Consider the following 22,662-nt stretch of genomic DNA (forward strand, 5'->3'; position numbering starts at 1 on the left):
CGTAGAATACAGGATAATGATGGAGTTAAAAGGAAAAGCGTAGAAGTTAGCTAGTACCCACCCTTCCATTTAAAGAGAAAGAAATACCATGGAAGGGTTTTAATGTTGTCCTGTACCCACGCATAGAAAAAAATGAAGCAAATGTTCTGAGCCTGCCCTTCAGCTTCATTATCAATAAAGTGGAGTGAGAGTTACCTACCTGTATGGTCAGGCCACCCCAGATGGTTCGTCACTTGCTCTTTGTACATTCTCTGCTCAACTCAACCAGCCCCTGCTTCACCTACACCCTTCTCACAGGAATGTGCTGCCTCCTGACCCTTAGGCCAGAAGGGTTCCACCTGCTAGTTTATTAAAGGGAAACAGATGCCCTCGTGATAGTCTTAACCTGAGGGGCTGTGAGGGACTTGCCTGGGCTGCTGGTTTCCTTGGTAACTGATGAGCCAACCTGACATCAATTCCCCCTGTAAATGGGGGATTTCCTCCTTCTCCCCCAAGTAGCAGACTGCTGCCATGTCCTGCCTGCCATCTATGGTGGGGTGTCCCTCCAGGACCTTTTGCTTCAGATGTGTAAGATCCCCTATCCAGGAAACAACTGATGTCTCTGTCGCTGTCTCTGGGCTCTTTCTTTGGTCTTGAGGCCGGACATCCACAAGGCTTGCAGGCCTGCAGGGTGCAGCCCAACACTACCTCACAGAGCTTTTGAGAGGATTAAGTGAAGTTATACCTGGAAAAAACGAGAGCCCAGTTACTGGCACACAGTAAGTGCTAAATAAATATTAGCTACCGAGGAGATAACTGTAGCTCTGACCCAGTACAGTGGCTCTAAATCCCAAATGAACATCAGAATTATGAGATTTTTTTTTTTTTTTTTTGAAAAATACTCAAGCCCAGGCCCAGCTGCAGACATTCTAAGTTAATTGGTCTGGGGGTGGGGCCCAGTTCAGGTACAGTTGAAGATGATTAACCAGGTGATCAGATGTGCAGCCAAGGCTGAAACCCACTGGGGTAGGAGGTCCAAGGAGAAGGCCAGAGACTGTGAATCCTTATCAGTGGCTAAATACCAGGCAGATGGTAAACAGAGACGAAGAGGGAGAGAAGAAAACTCAAAATACTGTGGTAAGGTTTTAAAAGAAGCTTGGAAAATGATCTCTATTGTCAAGAGTATGTGTGTGATTACTACAAAAGATAAATAAAAATGACCAACCTAACTGAGATGAAGCAAGTCTCTTAAAAACAAAGAGTTCTCACCTGTCCGAATGGCTAGGGAGACCTACTGCCGTGGCTGAAAGACAGGAAAACACACCCAGATTAACAAGGGGGCAGTCATTTAATGCAGAAATCCAGTTAACATAAAGAGACAGGTCGAAAGACAGATAGGACTTCTAACAATACTGCATAGCATTACAGGTTAGCTCTTCCATGGTTGATCTGTTTCTCTTATGATTTTGATTCCAGTACAAAGATGGAGAAGAGACTTCAATTAAAAATAAATAAGGCAACAGAAGAATCTCCCTGTGACAGAAAACATCCACAAATAATGCACAAATGTTTGGTGCTGACACAACAAGGCACCATTAGGACAAGTTCTGAAGGTGCTGCATTAAATTTAACAAGCATGGTACAATGACAAGAAAATTATACACGCTTTGTCATGAATCCTTTTGCAAATAGAAATGACTCTCGGGTAATTGTTATGTACAAACTTTCTGAAATAAATAGCAATCATACAAATTTTTCCAGTGCGGTTTCCTCTTTTTCTAAACCCAGAAATGTTCCATGGCACTGCTCCCTAGTCCTCACAGTCAAAGCATAAATAGTCATTAAAGCACTTGAATTCACAGCAGTCTTGTCCTTGGAAAGGTATGGAGGTTTTGCATGATTTGACATCAGTCATCCAGAAGGGGCTGGCAGGCAACAGGCTGGAATGTAAAAGACCGATTTTGTGCTTGGGATCCTGACTCAAACTCTGCTCCGTCCCCTTCAAGGGTCGTCCGCACTGTGGACGGGCCACCAAGCAGTGGACTTGAGTGTGGACAGTCATACCGTGGAGTCCCTGCCAGACTTTAGATGTGCAATCTTGGTCCGGCTAATAAATGGGTAAGCGATGCAGAGACCTCCAGCTGCCACAATAAAGCCTAAACTGCACCAGGCACAAAAGATAGACCAGCTGTAGCCGTGTTCCACATCATCAGGCAGGCTATAAATTAGCTTCGGGAGCCGGTTCAAATCATAGGAGATGCTGGCGGCATAAGTGCAGAGGGAAATGGTGCAAAATATTCCTATAAATAACACAAAGAGAGCAGGGTGATGGGTTACAGTTTTGCCTGCTACAAGGCAAATGCCAGACAGGCCTTCGTGAACATCAGATCAACAGATGAGATGATGAATCCAGATTAATAAAGGATTGACAATTCTTTCACTTGAGTTACTTCATTCAACAAACATTGGCAAAACCTTTATGTGCCAGACTGTATGCTAAGTTCTGGAGATACAGGAGTGAAAAAGATGGGAAAATTCTGATAACTTGAATTATTCAGAATGATCTCAATTAAATTGGTATGTATATTTGAATTTATTTTTTTATTCTTAAAAACAACGTAGTAGAAATTTTAATTATTTTTAACGAAAAAAATCTATAATCACTCAAACCTAATACAAACAATCTTCATTTCCCTTTGTTCTTTACCTGAGTTGACACAGTTTTAGACAGTTGCAATCATCATACCAAGTCTTTCTTTTTCAATTACCATTATCATTAGTATTTATCATGTTGCCTGATAATATCGTAAATGAATTTTTATAAGTTTTTTTTTAAGGCACAGAGCCTGGCACATTCTAGGGCCTCAAAAATCTTTTTTTTTTTTTAATGAATAGATAAAAATATTTTAAATAATATAAATTAAATCCAGGATGTTGGAATTGTCGCAAAATAGCTGACATCATATATAGGAGATCTATAATTCAAACACTCAGAATGCAGGTAGTTTAGGTAACCTAAGGAAAATGAACAGACCCCAAATTTTACTTTTTTATAGAAACACGTTATATACATTTGTCCTTTCAGAACTCTAAAATCAGCATTCTGATAAAAATGCTTCAAAAGCCCAAAACACCGGATTTTTACTCCTCAAGGATGTAGATGCTTCTATTGCATCCCAGTGGACCCCCAAGCCTGCTCCTTTTGGGTGAGCATGGGATCACACTGAGGTAGTTGCTGAGCTGAAGGTGGGTAATAAATACAAAAACTGGCACCCAGTCAAGCATCAGAATGTTCCATTTGGTTCCGAGTCCTACACATGTCTTTTTCATACATTGGTTCACCCCTGTGTACAATGGAGGTTACAACCATTTGCTGAAAAATTGCTATGCAGCATCTCCATAGGAAACAGAGACACCGAATTGGGAACTGAAAGGAGAGGGCTAAAAGTAACAGATCTCCACACCCCTTTTTAATAGAGCTTTTGGGATCAGAAACACTAGCAGAAAAACAAACTCAGAGCAGGCAGCAATTGGGAGGAAATATCGCTTTAATGCCATTTTCTTTTCCTTAACGTCATTTTTAAGTGCTAGAACTCTGCCTGCACTCAAATCACATAAGAACACATTGCCTGAATCCTTTTCCAAGTGTGCGTTTAGAAATGGTTTAAATTAAAAGGACACTTGATCTGAGGTGATTTGATCTCTCCTACTCTGCCTAATTCTACTTTTAGACTCTAAAGTGATTCTTCTGTTTTTCTAAAAAGGATAAAATCTTGTTTTCTGACTTCTTGCTCCAAATTACTATGGTAAACACATCATTTTTTGAGTTGTCCAAAGGAAGATCATGATGGAAATAATTCTTTCATAAAGGAATGGCACAGTCAAAACCAGAATACTCCTCTGCTTTTTTCAAACCTTGTGAACAGCAAATGTTCTTACATCTACATGAATGCTTTCACTGGCCAAAACAAAGATGGTGTTTCTATATAACAAGGTCCTTATAATGAATGCTGGTAATAGAACAATTAGGCAGTTAGAAAAATCTGATCTCTGGAGTATCAAGAGGTAAAATAGAATAACAGAACAATAACCTGTTCACAGGAAAAACAACTCTTCTGCATTTAACTGTCTGCACACAGCTGAATACCTAAAAGTGAAGCTGTTTACAAGTAACGTAGTTTTAATGACCTCTGAAAGCTTGAATTCAGACTAAGACTCTTAAGCATACTTTCGTGTCCAAATGCATTGGGCTGGGATGCAGGGAATATGTATTCTGGTCCCCAGCTCTACATCTAATCACTGTGTGACCTTGAAATTACCTAATCTCTCTGAGCTTCATCTGGGGGAAAAAGAAATGGGGGATTTGGTTCCTGAAGTCCCTTGCAGTGTCAAATTTCTGTGACTCTGTTATTCCATAATATGGCATTGAGCAAGGACATTTCCCAAAATTTCCTAGTGAATCTAGCACTTGGTATTATGCAGCTAAATAAAAACTTGAACGTCATGGATTTTTCTTTCTGCACATACTCTTTTTGATTTTATACTAAACATTGATTTTATTAGCACCTCTCCCCTGCCAACTCCATAAAATTGCTTTTGGTGAAATGAATTTTAGCATAACACCACCAGTTCATACTGAAGAGAAAAACATAAGAAGAACCTAACCTGAGGATTTAACCTCAGGATGACTTTCTCTGCCCTGAGGGTCATGAGTCGTTGTGCTTTCCCAGGGCACTTAGTTTGTGCTTACCTCATGGACACTGTGAATGATGTCACTAATAGAATGTCTTTTTTTGATCGAGTTGCCAGAGCTGAAACTCCCCTAAAGCTAAATTAGTGGCCCCCACAGGGGCAAAAATTGGGGACTTCATGGTATGCTTTTTGGTTACTAATCTCACCCTTGGATCCATCTTGCCCTGCAAACCTGATTGCTCCTTTGTCTTATTTTTATCCCTTATTTGTATTTATTTTATCTTGAAATATTATATACATCTCTGTGCCACTTAAGTTCTTTTAGGATTAGGGCATCGCCAAACCTTGATGAAAATCTGCTGTATTTCCTTCTGCCTTTACTCACTCAGCTGAGACGGAGGGGTGGAGGAGGTTACGTGAGCCCATAAATACGCCTGATGTCTGCCCCTCCCCTTCCCACAAATGTCCCCAGAGACTGCTCTCCAAGAACATTTTTTTCTCCCTCCAAGATGCTCTTGAAGTAGTTCTGAGTGAGAGAAAAGCAAAGATGAACCAAAGAGCATATCTAAGAATTTCCCCTTTCTGGACCCTCACATATCTAGGGAAGTTTGCAAATACATAGCTGCCACAGCTGTTATCTGTGGGAGGGGCAGGGCTGTTTGATTATTACAGAGCAATGTACGGAGAGGAGACAAAGCAGTGTTTCCAATGTATGCAACCAGCTTTTGTAAAAGAGGCCTAACCCATTCAAGATATCTTAATAAGGGGAAAGAAAAACCCTTCCAACTTTGAAGACACCAAGGAAAAGTGTTTAAAGAATGCAGACATCTTTGTTGTAGCTAGATTAGTAGTCATAGGTCAATTTTGATCCTGCGGAATTCTATTTTAGTTCCATATGCATGTCTTACAGTCCTCATGTGTATTAGTTTGCTCTGGCTGCCTTAACAAAGTAGCAGCAGACTGGATGGCTGAAACAACAGAAATTTACTTTATCACAATTCTGGAGGCTAAAGCTCTGAGATCAAGGTCTGTTTGTGTGTGTGTGTGTGTGTGTGTGTGTGTGTGTGTGTATGAGAGAGAGAGAGAGAGAGAAAGAGTTTGTGTGTATGGTCAATGTATGAAGTATATTTCCATCCCTTTTACAGGCCTAAGCAAGATTTTACTATTTTAAGTGTTATTTAATCAGTTGTTCAAGAATTATTTATAGGCATCTACTATGTTCCAGACCCAGTTCTGATTATCTTAGAGGAAGTTAAGTGGAATGAGTTCTTGATGGTCACAGCCATCATTGCTTTGATGCTGATGTGATCAGGACCCCCAAGTGTGCTTTCCACTCACTCTCCAGCATGCATATCAGGGAACAGGAGTAGAGAGCCCTGGACTTCCTATAAGTTCCACATGGAGCCTAACAGCACTGAGGACATGGAGTGTGCAAAACCTGCTTAAGAAAACTGAGTTCTGCAAAACAGTGAGTTCTACACACCTAAGAACCAGTTCATCCTAAATTACCTCCTGTAGGATTTACCTAGATGGCAAGTTATTTCAGATAATGCTGCTTTCTTGTCAGTAGCAGTCTAGTTAATGCAAGATATGGGATGAGGGCATGGAAAGATAAGGTACCAGCCTTGCATTTCAAAAGTTCAAAATCTAATGGTCATTCCTGAAAAGCCACGAGGAGGGCTTCCCTGGTGGCGCAATGGTTGAGAATCCGCCTGCCGCTGCAGGGGACACGGGTTCGTGCCCCGGTCCGGGAAGATCCCACATGCCGCGGAGCGGCTGGGCCCGTGAGCCATGGCCACTGAGCCTGCGCGTCCGGAGCCTGTGCTTCGCAACGGGAGAGGCCACAACAGTGAGAGGCCCGCATATCACAAAAAAAAAAAAAAAAAGAAAAGAAAAAAGAAAAGCCACGAGGAAAGAGGTCACCTCTCCTCCCTTCTTCTCTTAGACATTTCCTTCCCTTTCGCTTCTCCCCTGACCAGCCAGGAGTTCCCTTGGGCTACCACCACTGATACGCTTCAGCCCAGCTGGTGGCGCCAGGGGAGAGGGGTTTATAAGTCCCAAACTCAGTCCTGGCTACTGCTGGTAGCATCTTCAAAAGGGTGAGTAACTACGTGTTCTGAAGAGCACTGTATGCAGTGACTTTTCTTATAAAATATTAAAAGGTGCTCTGCCAAAGTTCTTCATTAGAAGATACAGTGATATCACAGAATTACAAGAACGAAAAGGATATTTTTGGATCAGAAGAGAAATAAATTTATGCTGCCATCCCAGATCATCAACCTAATTTCCTTCCCTAAACTTCATGGTGCCTATGGCCAGCTGGTATGGTGTAGTTAGGGTAACGGCTCACTCTTTTGACCATCCTCTTTTGATGTGCTTGAAAGGCGGAAAGGACTGGAAGTTGCTTCACCCTGGTTAGCCTGCTTGATAAATATCATAGCTGCAACAGCCAAAGACATAAACACTGATTTTTTTTTTTTTTCACTCCTTTAAAAGATGGCCTGCCCATCATTCTGGCCTCTTTGCAATTCCAGAAAAAAACCGCCTCAAGCTACTTTTCACACAGATTGCTCAAAAAGCCATTGCTAAATTGCCTTATCTAAATGACTGGTCAGGACTAATAGAGACAGACAACACTTTTTACAAAAATCAAATACAAGACCCACAATCTGCAATTAACTAAGTCCAAAAAACATCCCATCTTTTTCGGAAAGATTACAGCAATCTCACTGACCTGCAAATCTGGCCTGACGTGGCGTGGCACAGGCTATTTATAGTCCTTATTGATCCTACCTAGTGTGAATATTCATGTGTTTGGCTGCAGAAATGTTAATGTATACTTGATTTCAGACCCTGCTCAGGGTGTTAGATAATATAGAATACATGCACTATATTACCTTTCTAAAATAAAACTTAAAAATCCTGAATTCCAGGGACTTCCCTGGTGGTGCCGTGGTTAAGAGTCCACCTGCCAGTGCAGGGGACTGGGGTTCGAGCCCTGGTCCAGGATCCCACGTGCCACGGAACAACTAGGCCCGTGCGCCACAACTACTGAGCCTGTGCTCTAGAGCCCATCAGCCACAACTACTGAGCCCATGCGCCTAGGGCCCGTGCTCTGCAGCAAGAGAAGCCACTGCAATGAGAAGCCTGTGCACCACAACAAAGAGTAGCCCCGGCTTGCCGCAACTAGAGAAAGCCCGCGCTCAACAACAAAGACCCAAGGCAACCCAAAATAAATAAATTAAATAAATTAAAAAAAATAAATCCTGAATTCCAAAATGCACCTGGTCCCAAGGGCTTCAGATACGGCATTAAGGACCTGTAGTTTTAGGTCATAATCAGTGGATACCCTAGAGAATTCAATACACCTACAGAGGAGTCTTTGTTTTAATTTGAATGTATTGAAGTAAAACAATGGGTGGCCTAGCGTGGGTGTTACCAGTCCTGGAGCTTTGCTGGGGCAGCCTGGGCTGTCTCTTCTTTCTCTACTGTCCCCAAGGCCCTGCTTCTTCAGCAGTGGCCACTCAGGGCACAGCCTATGAAGGGGAATGAAGGCCTCCATCAAGGGAGGACCAAGTTAAGGACCAAGTTAAAATTATCCAATTTTTGAGACTCCCAGTATATTAAAGGTAATTAAAACCCTACTACGGAGACGTAAAAATTGTATTTAAAAATATTTGCATTGATTAAATTAACCTTTTTAAATATTTATATTTCTAACAAATGATAATCATCATACTAGCACAACAGCAATCTAATAGAATGCATCATTTAAAGCTGATGGAAATATTCACTCGCAGTGCCTGGAGGCAGTGGGGTCTGATAAAGGGCAGCCCCTCACTGTTGGATTCCCTTAGTCCTCTGGATATGCCTCCGTGACGGTGTGTGTGTAACTTCAGAGGCCATGAGGTCAAAAGGCTACACTTGAGGCTCTGTGCCCGTGGCCCTGCTGGAGGACCCCTTGGGAGGCCCCAGGGAATTAAGGATGGGAAGTGACAGTCAGCAGCCGGGCTGCTCCACGTGCGGGTAATCAAGAGCTGTCAGTATGCAATAAGGCATACGGAGAGAGATTGTTTCCAAGTTTCCATTTTAACATCTCAAACTGTCACATCACTGATAATCTTCATTGAAGGTTTGGCTAATAAATTCAGGTAGAGAACGAAGATGCTAGCGCCTTAGAAGAGGCTAAGTTTAGCATCAAAAATCTGTGGGGTGATGCCGACTAAGACTGCTGAAGACACTTCTGCTTCTTTAACATCAATTCTTTTAACCCTTATTTGCTCTCGTCTCCTGCTGCTATGTGGGAAGGTCCTACAGCCAATTTATCTCATGCAATGGATTAACATAGTTATCTTGGTGTTTACAAAGGAAATGGAAAGGGATTATTTGTAGTAGCAAAAATGAAACAAACCTCCCTAAATCCCACAGTAAGGGAACACAACGCGGCAAATCTACTCCATGGAAGAACATGCAGCTATTAAAAGCTATTAAAAACCGAACACAGAACAATATAAGGCCACTGGGAATGCTTACGGTCTGATGATAAATGGAAGCCCAGAAAACAAAATAGTCAATACTTTCCATGTGATGATGGTGGCAAACATTTTTTCTTTACTTTTTTTTGTTGTTGTTGTATTCTTTTAAATTTTTATTTTGAAATAATTGTAGATTCACATGCAGTTGAAAGAGATAACACAGTGAGATCCTGTATACCCTTCACCCAATTTCCCCGAACACTAACGTCTTGCACAACTCTAGTATAATAGCACAACCAGGAAACTTACGATGATACAATCCATCCACCTTATTCCGATTTCACCGTTTTTACACGCACTCACTCACGTGTGTGTGTGTGTGTGCACTTAGTTCCACGGAATGTCACCATGTGTGCAGATTATGTGGCCACCATCACAGTCCAGACACAGACCATTTCCATCACAAGGATGCCCTGGGCTACCCTTTTAGAGCCACAGCCACTTCTCTCCCTGTTGTTGTTGTTTTTAGTGAGACAAAGACTTGGTCAAGATTTGGTCCAGGATAAGGAAAATATTTTACCAACTAATTTTTCAGGTGGTGAGATCGAAAAGTGTGTTTTCCCTTTATTCCAAAAAAAAATGTTGTTTGGCAACCAAAAGCAAAAAAAAAAAAAAAAGCCAGTGTTATGTGGTAGGTGTGTCCACCCTTCCGGACTGGTCATCAAACTTCAAGTTTATAAGTTTAGGGTGTTTGGGGGTTGCAATGGGTTTTTGCTACTACGGCTATTGTTCTGCTTGTTTTGTTTTTAACAGTTGCACAGGGGCTTTTGATGATAAATCCTGCTGAGCCCTGAGCCAGTCTGGCCCAGAGTTACACAGATGGCTCAGGAATGAGGGCTGAGCAGGGGAAGGTGGGGCTGGCTTAGGAAACTCAGCTCCTAGCTCTCCTCTGAGCCAGTGCAAGACTGAACCCCCACCCTCCTTTCATTTAAAACCAAACCAGCCGCTCTGCCTCCCAAGAAACGCTCACTGAGCCTGACTTTTATGGTCCTGTGATTTATTTTCATGCCAACAATTGTTTGATATCTAAGAGCATCCTAAATTATTCATGCATTACCCACATTACAAGGGTCCTTTAAAACCTACTACTCCTGAGGCTTTTGTCTGGCCCTCAGCTCCTTTCATTTTCCTGAGGATGCTATGTGGGGCCTTTCCAGGGCTGAAGTGTTGTGAATACTTCTTTGATGTATATGAGGACCAGAGTTAGAAAAATGGGGGCCCAACTAATAAAGAAAGGGAAGAAAATGGGGGGAGATATTTCATGACCATTAAGCTTAAAGAAATCCCCTGGGCAGCACAGACCTCTCTGATAATCTTTGACACCCTCACCTGTTCATTCTACACCCTGGATTTTTTTTTTTTTAATATTTATTCATTTATTTATTTATTTGGCTGTGCCGGGTCTTCGCTGTGTGCAGGCTCTTAGTTGTGGCATGTGGGATCTAGTTCCCTGACCAGAGATCGAACCTGGACCTCCTGCATTGGGAGTGTGGAGTCTTAACCGCTGGACTACCAGGGAAGTCCCTACACTTTGGATTTTAATGAATCCTTTAGGCAGGCACCCTCCCAATGGCTGGTCTTGAAGGTTCAAATCCTCCTCCAAAACCTCAGAAACTAGAATTTTAGCTTCCCTGGGCTACAGTCCTGCAGCCTCTGTGTATTCACCCAAGTCTGGACAACTTGAGTTTTTTTTTTTTGCTAAGAATTATTCAAAGGCCAGGTTTTTTTGAATGCTCTGTCGGGATGCTTACAATGATCATCCGTTATTCCAGGTCACTGCTGATTACAGCGCCATCTCATGGGGTCGGAAAGGGGCCGACAGGACTTAGAAGGCAGGAAGGACCTCTGTCTGTGAACTGGGTTACAGAAGCTGACTGGTTGACCAACCAGAAGGCAAAGCACCACCTACCTGTCAGCCCTGAAAGACAGAGAAAATGGTGCCAGTCACCGAGGGGTGCTGCAGCCTCCAGCGAACACGGGCTTGAGTGAGTGTCCGTACCAGTAAGCAGTGCTAGAAAACCCAGTCACGGTCGCTTGAGTAACAGAACTCCAGAGAAGCAGAAATGAGCTTATTCAAAACGGCTACACATCTAGAGTACTATTACTCTGATGTTCAGTGTACTCTGTGAAACTGTTAACTTGGCATTCACTAATCACAGACACAATTTTCTGGGAAAAAGCAGGAGGAAAGATTTTCTCCCCGCAGCCACCTGCAGTCAATTTCAGCCATCAACTCAGCTGCTGACTCCTTCTTAGACAAAACTGTTCTTCACCCGACAGTCGAAAAGACTATAGTCGTGTCTCCACACACCCCCTTCCAATCTCCTGATTTAACAGCAAGTCACTCCCCGGCATAAAAGCTTCTGGTGGCTTCCAGAGATTAAAATCCACCACCTTTAGATTAAAATCCAAGCCACTGCCTGCTTCTCCACCTCATGGGATGCTGTCCTCTCCTTCCCTGCTCTCCGGCCACACTGGTCTCTCTGTGGCTCGAAACACATACGTCAAGCCATCCCTGCCTTAGGCCTTGGCACCGTTCCTTCCTGCCCGCGGCACACTCCCTATGTGGAAGAGGGTCCCCTACGCCACCTCGCTTATCTTCCTCGCGGCTTTTATCACTATCGCAAATTATTGTGTCTCCCCACAACAGAAAGGGAGAAGGATTTTGTCTGCCTTAATCATTATGTGTCTTTAGTATGTAGAGAAGTGCCTGGTCCATAGTAAGTCCTCACAAAATATCTGCGGAGTGAAATGAATGAATGTTTTGTGTGTAAAAATGACACCAATGACTCCATCACTAAGAAACAGACTTTGAGTTGACCTTCTGCCCAGAGGCATGGGCTGTGCTGAGCTATCACCCTCTGCTGGAGGGCTCCTGAGAAGCAGTGGCCCATGTATGCCAAGAGTCCATGCCAGGGTTAGGGGCACAATAGGAAAGAATGGGACAGAAGAATCAGACCTGCCTCATATGGAGATTAAACCCAAGACATTTCCATCTAACCTTGTAACGGGCCACAGTGGGGAAATCAGGGCTGCATTTTTAACACTGCTGTTGTCTTTAAATTCTGTATTGCCCACCAAAGCCAAATGGCCTTCTGGTTGCTTTTCTCACAGGTGAGAACAAAATTAATGGAGAGATAACAAAGTGAAGCTAGCCGCCTGCAGAGAGGCCTTTGCTTTTGCTGGGAGAGGTGTCAGAGGTGTTTCGCGTACCTGTCATGAGGAAAAGGAGTCCGGCCACATGCTGGGTCAGGCTTTCCTCCCAGAAGAAGCTGACCATGGCCACAATGCAGCCACAGAGTAGGACGGCCACAGCCATGCCCAGGAAGCCAGCAGTGATTCTTCTTAAATCTAATCTCAAAACACAACATTCAAAATAATAAGCAGAAGAAGGAGAGTTATTGAAAGTTCGTAAATGAAGAGCTTTGTATACATTGTGAAAATTAATACATTACATGGACAGGTGTAGGGCCTTCAGGGCCACGGTGATTTAGGAAATAAACTTCCTAGGTATTTCATAAGAGGACAGATGGGGTGTAACAAGTTGAGGGGTCAGCATCTACCCTCCCTGAGTCCATGGAGAAGTCCGTATCAAGTAGAAAATAGACCAGCGGACACCAGGGTAAACAAGGGTAATAGGTAACAAGTTACTTAGTAAACTGAGAGTGAGGAAGGTTTGCAAAAGATCTTTATTATCCTCCAAAGAGCAACAGAATCATAGGTCACCACCACTGTGGTGGCTGTAATTAATCTGACTTTGGGGAAAGAGCCTAAAACCTGAGATATAGGGAAATATGGTTTTACCTGCGCACCAAGGATGCCAATTACTTTATTTTTAAGTTATGCTTCCTCCTGCCTATTTTCAAAAAGCCTTGGAGAAAGTGAAGGCAATTGTAACTGAAATAGGGCCCAAGATGCATATATAGGACATCTACTCATTAAGGCCCTCTTCCCTTAAACATAGGCCCTACAACCCAAGCTCCCAAGTACCTAGGTTAAGAAAAGGCTGTTCCCGTGGGCCAAGCCCCACTGTACACACAAGAAGTTTGGTCTATCACAAAAACACGACTGTGATCACTGGGCCGGGAACCCAGGCCCTGGCCCACCTTCTAGGCCAAGCCGAGAGATGGACTGGCTGGATGTATGGGTACACTTCCATTCCAGTTGTCCACCCTCCTGCTATTTTGCTTTTTCTTTCTATTTCCCTCCCTTTTTTTTTTTTTTTGAATGAAGCTAATTTTAAAAATCATGAGCTAAATTTCTCTGATCCTTCTCAGAGCAACAGATCCCAAACATAAGTCTGCCGCCGAAGCCAGTGAACAGGTCTAGGCAAGGTGGACTGTGCATATCTTCACACACAGGGAGCCAAGACCAGAGGCACAGCCCGCTGTGTGAGCGTGGGCTGCTCTGCAAAGGTGCCCAGGCAGCCACCACCTCACTGTGTGTTCCTGTGGCCTCTGGCAACTCAGGATGATGTATACAGGGTGGATCACGGCAGCTTTCGGTCTTGCCCTTGTCACACGTGGTCCATCCCTTTTGTTTAAAGGGATTTCTCAGTTTAGAGCATCTAAACTGAAGCAGGGCATTACAGCCTAGAAGGGGCAGTGTAGACCACCACAGAGCTAGGGGTCACAGGCACTGATCATTTAAAGGGGCTGTTTAATGTTAAGGTGTAAGTCGTTTTGAGACATCCAGTGTAATCATAGCTCAGTCACCGTTCTCTCTCAACCTCCTAAACTCCCTGTGGTTCAAGTTTTATTTTCTATGGCCATGAAAAGGCACAGGGTTCAGATATAATCCACATGGGATTTGCCTTAGTACCGGATATGCTAAGCTTATCTGGTAAACATGGTACAGATCACCAAGTGTGACTTTCTTGGAAAAAGCCATGCCTGAGACTGCTGAAAGCATCTTTCCATGAGAACCTCAAAGAGGATTAAGAGGAGAATGCTCAGTACTGTCTTGCTGGGCAGTAACAGGGTACAAATTCTTAGAGTAAAGAGATAAGGGTCTTTTTCAGGACCCTGTGATGATCTTTTCTTGCCTAAAACCAGTGACTATGTGCTTTCTGCATAGATGATTAAGGCAAAGAACTCCAAACATGCTCGTAAAGAATTAAGATGTAAGAATACTTAGATAAGGCTCTAATTAAGATCTGCTGGGAAATGACCATTAAGATCAGCCAGCAAGATATAATTTTCAGGAAGTCATACTACTCAGAAATAAACCACATTTTAGCCAATGAATTTCCAAGTCCTAAATTTGCCAATCATAATATTTATAATATTATACCACTGCTGTGGGCAATATCTTAAGAGCTTCCATTTACATGTTTGAGATTCCAAATAGAGCCCTTTGATCTGTAGAGAGACTTGACTTTACAAAATGAAACTCTACTTGGCTTCCTGTAGTGACTTTGGTCACCAAAACAAGATCACTGAAGTCCTTGCGTTGATTGCATTGGAAATTACAATGCCAACCTCTGATTAGGGTAAACACTAAAAAGGATTAGGCCTAGTTTTTTGCTTTCCTGAATTACCTATCCCTAGGCAACATGAATCAACAGTTTTCAGGTAAATATCAGTGCTCTTTGGTGTCACACTGCACAATCCTTTCTACAGTTTCACATTTTCCTGACAGTAAAAAAGATAGTTCCTGCCATCGGGATGTGGAGATAACAGACACCTTCTGAGAAAATTATAACATACACTCATAAAGATATTTTAGCAGAAATACCAAGGTCTGAGATAGACACAGTAACTAAAATGAATATTGGATAAGGAAAACTAAAAGAACACACCTAAGGTATAGTCTCCTTGGTTTACTAAGACAAGCGCCAGATGAGGGCCTTGTACCACATGGTTGGGTAAAGAATGCACTCAGGAGGTGGCTTGTATACAGATGCCACCAGGACAGACACGCTCACTGCACTGTTTCACAAAGCCCCATGCCTGACTCTCACACATCTGATCTGCAAACAAGGTGTGACCATGGCACAGTGAAATGACTCTCTGAGTCTCTGACCAAGTCAGATGGGGCCCAGAGGCCCACGTAGGATCAGCACAGCATCTTTCAGTCCAAATCTGAAAGGGCTGGTGGGAATGCTTTTTGTTCAGAAAGACACCATTTCCTCCCTGACCCTCTCTGACCCTTTCCCAGAAATACTCACGAAGCAGGTGCCATTCATCTTGCTGGATTGTCTTCGTCAAATTGAAAGGAATGTTTCGTAAGCGTATAGGCTGAGAAAAGTGGTACTTGATAGCTGTACATCGCTGTGCAATACCTTGAAGGAAATAAGAAATGTGATTTACTAGTCTGTGCATTTGTAATAGAATTCTGGAAACTGAAGGCAGGATAATGCATCCTAAACTGGGTTGAAGGGGCAGGGGATATTAATCTCTTGATTACTCTCATTAATAGAGACAAGTCAGAGTAGTAAAGACCCAAAACATAAAATAATTTTTAAAATCATGTTTCATTTTTGAATGTATTAAATTTGATACGAATCTAAACTCCCCTAATTGTTTTTTCAATGTTGAATTTTTATTAACTAAACACAAAACTCCTCAACGAGAAATGGCCTAAAAGTATACAGATGATTGGGAGAAATCAGCTTGGAATTTGAACAAAGATAAATTTCATGCATCCAAATTTGATCCAACCTCAAACTCTCAAATGGGCTGAATCAAAAAGTATATCAGGAAGTGTGTTATTTGGAAACTGGAAGACATTTTTCAATAAAGAGCCTTCTACATTGTGGTTTAAATAGTGATTAGGTCTCTAGACAGCCCACGAGAGCCTAAGTAGCCCTACAGCAGCTGATACAATTCCTTAATACACATTTTACTGATCTGAATTCTAGGTTCTAAGACAGCGGGTAATATTAAAAGTAGAAAGGAGAAAGAAATTTTTTCCTCCCTTTTCTGGTTGTACGCACAATATTTTGAAATGGGCGAGTACCCACTGCTTTATCTAGTATCTTCTCCTACCTTCCCTCTCAATCCATGCTTTTATTGCATAAATTAACACAGGCCTATTTTTCCCCTAAAGTCTTCTGAATCCCATGAAACTATCTATCTTCCTGTCAAATTAAAACGAAACAAAACTTCCTTCTTTCCTTGTAAATCACCTTGGCCAGCTGTTTGGATAAATGCAATCTGATTAGATTAATTTTAAAAGAGCTGTGAGTATATGTTAATCTTTTAACTCTAGCAGCTGTTAAAAAATATTCTCATAGATGCAAATAAATCTCTAATTGGTGGAATTTGAGTAAATGTAATTAATAAAGTGAAATTTTTAAAAAATCAGGCATTGAAAGGGGAGATTAGTATTTGAGCACAGTTAACATCATGAGCCACTTAGTCCCTGATGTGAAGGCACCTACAGGATGATCTCCCTTGTTTCTCAATCATCAGTATGCATAAGAATCACCTGGGGAGCTAGTTTAAAATGTAGACTCCTGGACCCAACCCAAGATACTCTGACTCAAAAGATTTGGGATGGAGCCAGGAAACTGACTTTTAACAAAACATCCCAAGTAATGCTGATGCAGACAGCTGAGAAACATTACCCAAGACTATCTTTGCTTTTTTGGAAGCTTTTTTTTTTTCCTTATGAAACCACAGATTCTCTAAAAGCTCACAGCTCTTTTTATTTTTCTCTTTGTTTTTTCAACATAGGCCCCTGGCAGTGGTTGTGAGGTCTAAGGCATATAAGTTTGGTGTTTACATATAAGTTATGTATTTATAAGTCAGAAAACGCCTGTGCTTACAAAGAGCAAATGATCTGGTCTGAGAATAATAAAAGATAACAGACTGCATTAATAGCTCTCATTTGTGTTTTTCCAAACTGTCATTCCACTTGATACTCATCCTCAGGCTAACCTTGAGGCTCTGTGTAAGCAGGAAGTGAAGGCTAAAGTAGAGTTGAACACGTGCCCCAACACACACACAGAGCCCATTGGCAAAGACTGGGGGACTTATTGGTTCCAGGAAGTTAAGAACACTTCTGTCCAATCATTAGCGTCCCACTAAGCTAGCCAAGCAGAGACTTCAGGGCCCACATATGACAAAAGATACAGACTTTACAGAATTAGTTCAGTAGAGTCAAACAACAACACAAAAACAATAACAAACCCTGAGGAGGAGGGAGAATCTAATTTCCAGAGTTGCTATATTATTTTAAATGTCCAGTTTCAATTAAAAAGTATAAAACATACACAGAAAAAGGCTCCTACATAGAAGAAAAATGTCAGTCCATAGAAACTGTCACTGAAGAAGCCCAGACATTGGATTTACCTAACCAAGACTTTCCGTGCGGCATGTGGAATCTTAGTTCCCCGACCAGGGATTGAACCTGCACCCTCTGCAGTGGAAGCATGGAGTCTCAACTATGGACCACCAGGGAAGTCCCTACCCAAGACTTTATATCAACTGTTTTAAATATGTTCAAATAACTAAAGGAAACCATGTCCAAGGAACTAAAGACAAGTGTGAGAATGATGTCTCACCAAATAGAGACTATCACTAAAGTGATGGAAAGTATGAAAAGAGACAGAAAAAAACCCAAATAGAAATTCTGAAGTTGAAAAGTATAATAATGGAAATTTAAAAATTTACTAGAGGGGCTCAACAAAATTTTGAGCAGGCAGAAAAAAGAATCAGCAAATTTGAAGACAGATCAATTGAGATTATCCAGTCTGAGGAGTATAATGGGAGTCCCAAAAAGGAGGACAGGGAAAAGGGGACAAAAAGAATATTTGAAGAAATAGTTGTCAAAAACTTCCTAGGGCTTCCCTGGTGGCGCAGTGGTTGAGGTTCTGCCTGCCGATGTAAGGGACACGGGATCATGCCCCAGTCCAGGAAGATCCCACATGCCGCGGAGTGGCTGGGCCTGTGAGCCATGGCCGCTGAGCCTGCGTGTCCGGAGCCTGTGCTCCGCAACAGGAAAGACCACAACAGTGAGAGGCCCACGTACCGCAAAAAAAAAAAAAAAAAAAAAAAAAAAAAAACAAACCGAAAAAAACTTCTTAAATTTGATGAAAAACATGAATCTACACATCTAAGAAGTTTGATGAAGTACAAATAGGATAAACTCAAAGGGATCCATACCCAGACTGCTGAAAGCCAAAGATAGAGAATCTTGAAAATGTTAAGAAAAAAATAATGTTATCATGTATAAGAGCTCCTCAGAAGATTAGAAACTGATTTCTCATCAGAAAACATGGAGGTCAAAGGGAGTGGAATGACATATTCAAAGCACTGAAAGAAAGATTATCAACCAAGAATTCTATATTCAGCAAAGCTATCCTTCAGAAATGAAGGGAAAATGAAGACATTTCCAGTTAAACAAAAACTGAGAGAATGTGTCACTAGCAGATCTACCTTACAAGAAATACTAACGCGAGTCCTTCAGGCTGAATGAAAGGACAGTAACTGAATCCACATGAAGAAACAAAGAACATTTGTAATGTTACAATACAGGTAAACATAAATGGACTAAAATATAAATAGACCAAACATTCTAACCAAAAGCAGATTGGCATTATAGACAAAACAACATGATCCAACTATGTGATGTCCACTAGAGACACACTTTAGATTCAAAGACATGAGTAGGTTGGAAGCAAAAGGATGGAAAAAGATATACCATGAAAACAGTCACCAAAAGAGAGACAGAATAACTATACTAACATCAGGCAAAACAGACTTTAAGACCAAAAGTGTAATTAGAGACAAAGAAAGACATTTTATAGTGATAAAAATGGCAATCCACTAAGAAGATATAACAACTATAAACATATTTTATCCACTTACCAACAAAGCCCCAAAATACTTGAAAAAACTGACAGAATTAAAGGAAGAAATAGACAATTCAACAATAATAGTTGAAGACTTCAGTACTCCACTTTCAATAATGGTGGAACAACTAGATAGAAGGTCAACAAGGAAACAGAAGATTTGAACAACACTATAAACCAACTAGACAAAACACACATCTATAGACCACTACACCACACAGCAGAATATACATAATCTTCAAGTGCAAATAGAACACTCCCCAGCATACCCCATATTTTAGGCAATAAAACAAATCTCAATAAATTTAAAAGAAAGTCATACAAAGTATGTTCTCTAACTACCATACAATGAAATTAGAAATCATTAACAGAAGGAAATTTTGGAAATTCAGAAATTTGTGGAAATTAAGTAACACACTTCTAAACAACCAATGCATCAAAAACAAATCACAAGGGAAATTTAAAAACACTTTGAGGTTAATGAAAACAAAATCACAATATATGAAAATTTATAGGATGCAGCTAAAGCAGTGCTTACTGGGAAATTTATACCTGCAAATGCCTACATTAAAAGAGAAAGTCTCAAATCAATAGCCTAACTTTCCACCTGAAGAAATTAAAAAGAGAAGAACAAACTAAACCCAAAAAGCCGAAGGAGAGAGATTACATAATTAGAGTGGAAATAAATGAAGTAGGGACTAGAAAAATAAGGAAAATTAAAAAAAAAAAAACTTGGTTCTTTGAAAACATTAACAAAAATTGACAAATCTTTATCTAGACCATTTAAGATAAAGAGAGAAGACTCAAGTTACTAAAATCAGGAATGAAACAGAAGACATTACTAACCATCTTACAGAAATAAAAAGTGGTATAAGAGAATACTGTGAAAAAATTATATGCCAACAAATTAGATAATACAGATTAAATGATAACTTCCTAGAAAGACACAAATTACCAAGACTGACTCAAGAAGAAATAGAACATTTAAACAGAATTATATCAAGTAAAGAGAATGAGTTAGTAATTAACTTCGTAAAAAAATTCCCACAAAGAAAAGTCCAGAACCAGAGAGTTTCGCTGGTGAATTTTACCAAATGTTTAAAGACAAATTAACAATGTTTCACAAACTCTTCAAAAAAAAACAAAAACAAAAACAGATGAGGAGGGAACACTTCTCAAATCATTGTATAAGGCCAGTATTGCCCTGATACAAAAAAAAAAAAGGTATCACAAGAAAAGAATATTACAAAATATTTCTTATGAATATGGATTCAGAAGTCCTCAACAAGGTACTAGCAAAGTGAATTCATCAACATATAAAAAGGATTGTACATCACGACCAAATGGGATTTATGCCAGGAATGTAAGGTTGGTTCCACATATAAAGATGAATTAATGTAATATACCTTATCGATAGAATAAAGCACAGAAATCACCTCATAGATGACAAAAAAAAAAGCATTGACAAAACCCATTTGATACTCACCAAAATCCCCTATGAGCTAAATATGAAATAGGTATTATTAGCTCCATTAGACAGGTAGAAAAATCTGAAGCTCAGAGAGATTAAGTAGCCCAAGGCCACAGTGCAAAGCAATAACCAAGCTTTTAACATATATGGCGTTACCCAAACTTTGTATAATGCTCACTCAGGAAAGTTAGAAATCCTTACGCTTTTAGAAATGCATCTTAATTCTGTGGGTAGTGAGAACTGCAGCTTTTTTTTTTTTCATGGAAAGGCATTTTATTTTAAACATAGCAGGGTGTACATGTCAAACCCAAACTCCCAATCTAGCCCTCTCCCCCCACCCTTCCCCCCTGGTAACCATAAGTTCGAGAACCACAGTTAGTAAATGAACTGTCAGTTTGAAGTGAAAAACAAATTTTTTCAGTTTAGTCCAAACATATGCTCTTTTGGAAACAAAGCTGATACCTAACTGAGCCTTCTGTTTGTATATTATCCATACCTTTCAACACACATTATTTGGAGACTGGATTGGCTCGTGGCTGACTTGGTGGCTTCATCCTTCCTGCATCTCACGGAAGCTACTTAATGCTAGAGACAGGGTTTGGACTGGGGAGAAATTCTCATCTCGGACTCGGCGGGGCTGGCCTTCTACCAACTCCCGTGCTAGGGAAATATGTGGTCCCTTGACATCATTGCTAATACTCTCAGAGCCCATCTCCTCCTCTGCCCCTTGCTGGGAACAGGCGTGATCCCAGTGGACAGAGAGAATAGCAGAAAGGAGGCGGGCAGCCGGCCAGCCCAGTGATCTCCTGCTTCCCCAGGAGAGCACCACATGTGTGCCAGGAATGAGGTAAGCAGTGCACACATCACCAAATTACCTTTCCTTCCCCAGTAGGCTCTCAGGTTAAATTTAAACGGCCAAGAACTTGAAATGAGAAGAAAAAGGAAGTGGGAAGAGTGACAAGGTCTGGACTGGAGAGTGACAAGCAGTAGTAGCCCAAAGGTCCCAAAGACTGGTAACGTGGTAGGGAACCCAGAGCTTCTCTCTTGAGTTTGCAAGAAAATGCTCTACAGCCCCGGTGCTCTACTCCCTTGGAAGATAATTAGAGACTTCAATCAGAATTGGAAGAGAAAGATGGAGTAAAGGACAGATCAGCAGTAGTGTCAGAGGCCTGCGATTAGCTCTTTTATTTCCTTATTCTTAAACACTTGTTCCACGGTTAAAGCAAAAAGTCAAATAGATTCGAAGAGTAAAGTATACTATTAAGTTTTGGCTTCCTACAGCACCCATGTAAAACTGACAAATTGAAACTTGACAAAAATCGCCCCAGAAAAGACCTCTAGTTGCTTAATTTGCCAAAGACAAATTAAGTCCTTTTGGTAAAAAGACGAGTATACATATATACATAGACGGTGGTAAAGACAGAAATGCCATGCGATATGTTGAAGAGTGATACTGTGAAAGTCCACAAGGAGGCATTAGATGCAAATTTTTTCAAAGCCATGCATGCGAACTTTGAAATGAACTGGCTTTCCGGGTTTAGAGAGCAATGAATCTGGCTCTCTGAAAAGAAACACAAAAAGCATGAGCTCATAGCACCAGATGGCATCTCACAATGGGGGGAAAGAGACACGCAGGGGGTTGAAAAGAACAACTTGTGGTCTATATTTAGTGATTAATTAGCTTTTTAAAGGGCCAAGTAGAGCCACTTTAATGATGACATAAACCATAGAATAAGATACATAAAATATGCTGCACAGGGGTTAAAAATGGGGCTTAGGGGCTGGTGAATTTCTGTTGTTTCTGATGCTTAGAGAAAGGAATCAAATTCTAAGCTAACTTACAGAAACTCACACTCTAGGCTAAATGAGGGAGAAAAGTGAGAAACAGCAGAAGATGCTGTTAAAGTTCATTAGAGTCGATCAATGATGAGGCCATATATACGCAGTGGCTAAAGGCTTTGAGGTCAGCCAGACTCGGATTTGACTCCCAGCTGTGTGACTTTTGGTAAATTACCTTACCTCTCTGAGCCTTGGTTCCCTCATCTGTACAACAGGGGGAATAACGGCAGATACGTTATGGAGTTATTGTGAGGAAAGAAAGAGACATCGCACAGGATGTAGCCCACTCTAAGGCTCAATAAATGTCAGCGCTGGATTATGAGTTACCTCTCAGCATCTGCCCACGC

The 22,662-nt window shown here is 41.3% G+C and overlaps 1 protein-coding gene across 1 annotated transcript in view; it reads right to left on the reverse strand.

The window, feature by feature from the left end:
• Window positions 1-1,308: 1,308 nt before the first annotated feature.
• The window catches only part of TMEM178A (transmembrane protein 178A), a 50,200-nt gene continuing 28,846 nt past the window's right edge, over window positions 1,309-22,662 (reverse strand). Inside the window, exons 2-4 of the mRNA XM_059078837.2 lie at window positions 15,376-15,489; window positions 12,420-12,557; window positions 1,309-2,279 (exon numbers count right to left, since the gene is read on the reverse strand). Of these exons, the coding sequence (XP_058934820.1) occupies window positions 2,038-2,279; window positions 12,420-12,557; window positions 15,376-15,489 (494 nt within the window). The 3' untranslated portion in view covers window positions 1,309-2,037. The remainder of the gene's footprint in view (window positions 2,280-12,419; window positions 12,558-15,375; window positions 15,490-22,662) is intronic.

The sequence above is a fragment of the Kogia breviceps genome, chromosome 11, assembly GCF_026419965.1.
Source record: "Kogia breviceps isolate mKogBre1 chromosome 11, mKogBre1 haplotype 1, whole genome shotgun sequence".
In the NCBI taxonomy this organism is placed as follows: Eukaryota; Metazoa; Chordata; class Mammalia; order Artiodactyla; family Physeteridae; genus Kogia; species Kogia breviceps.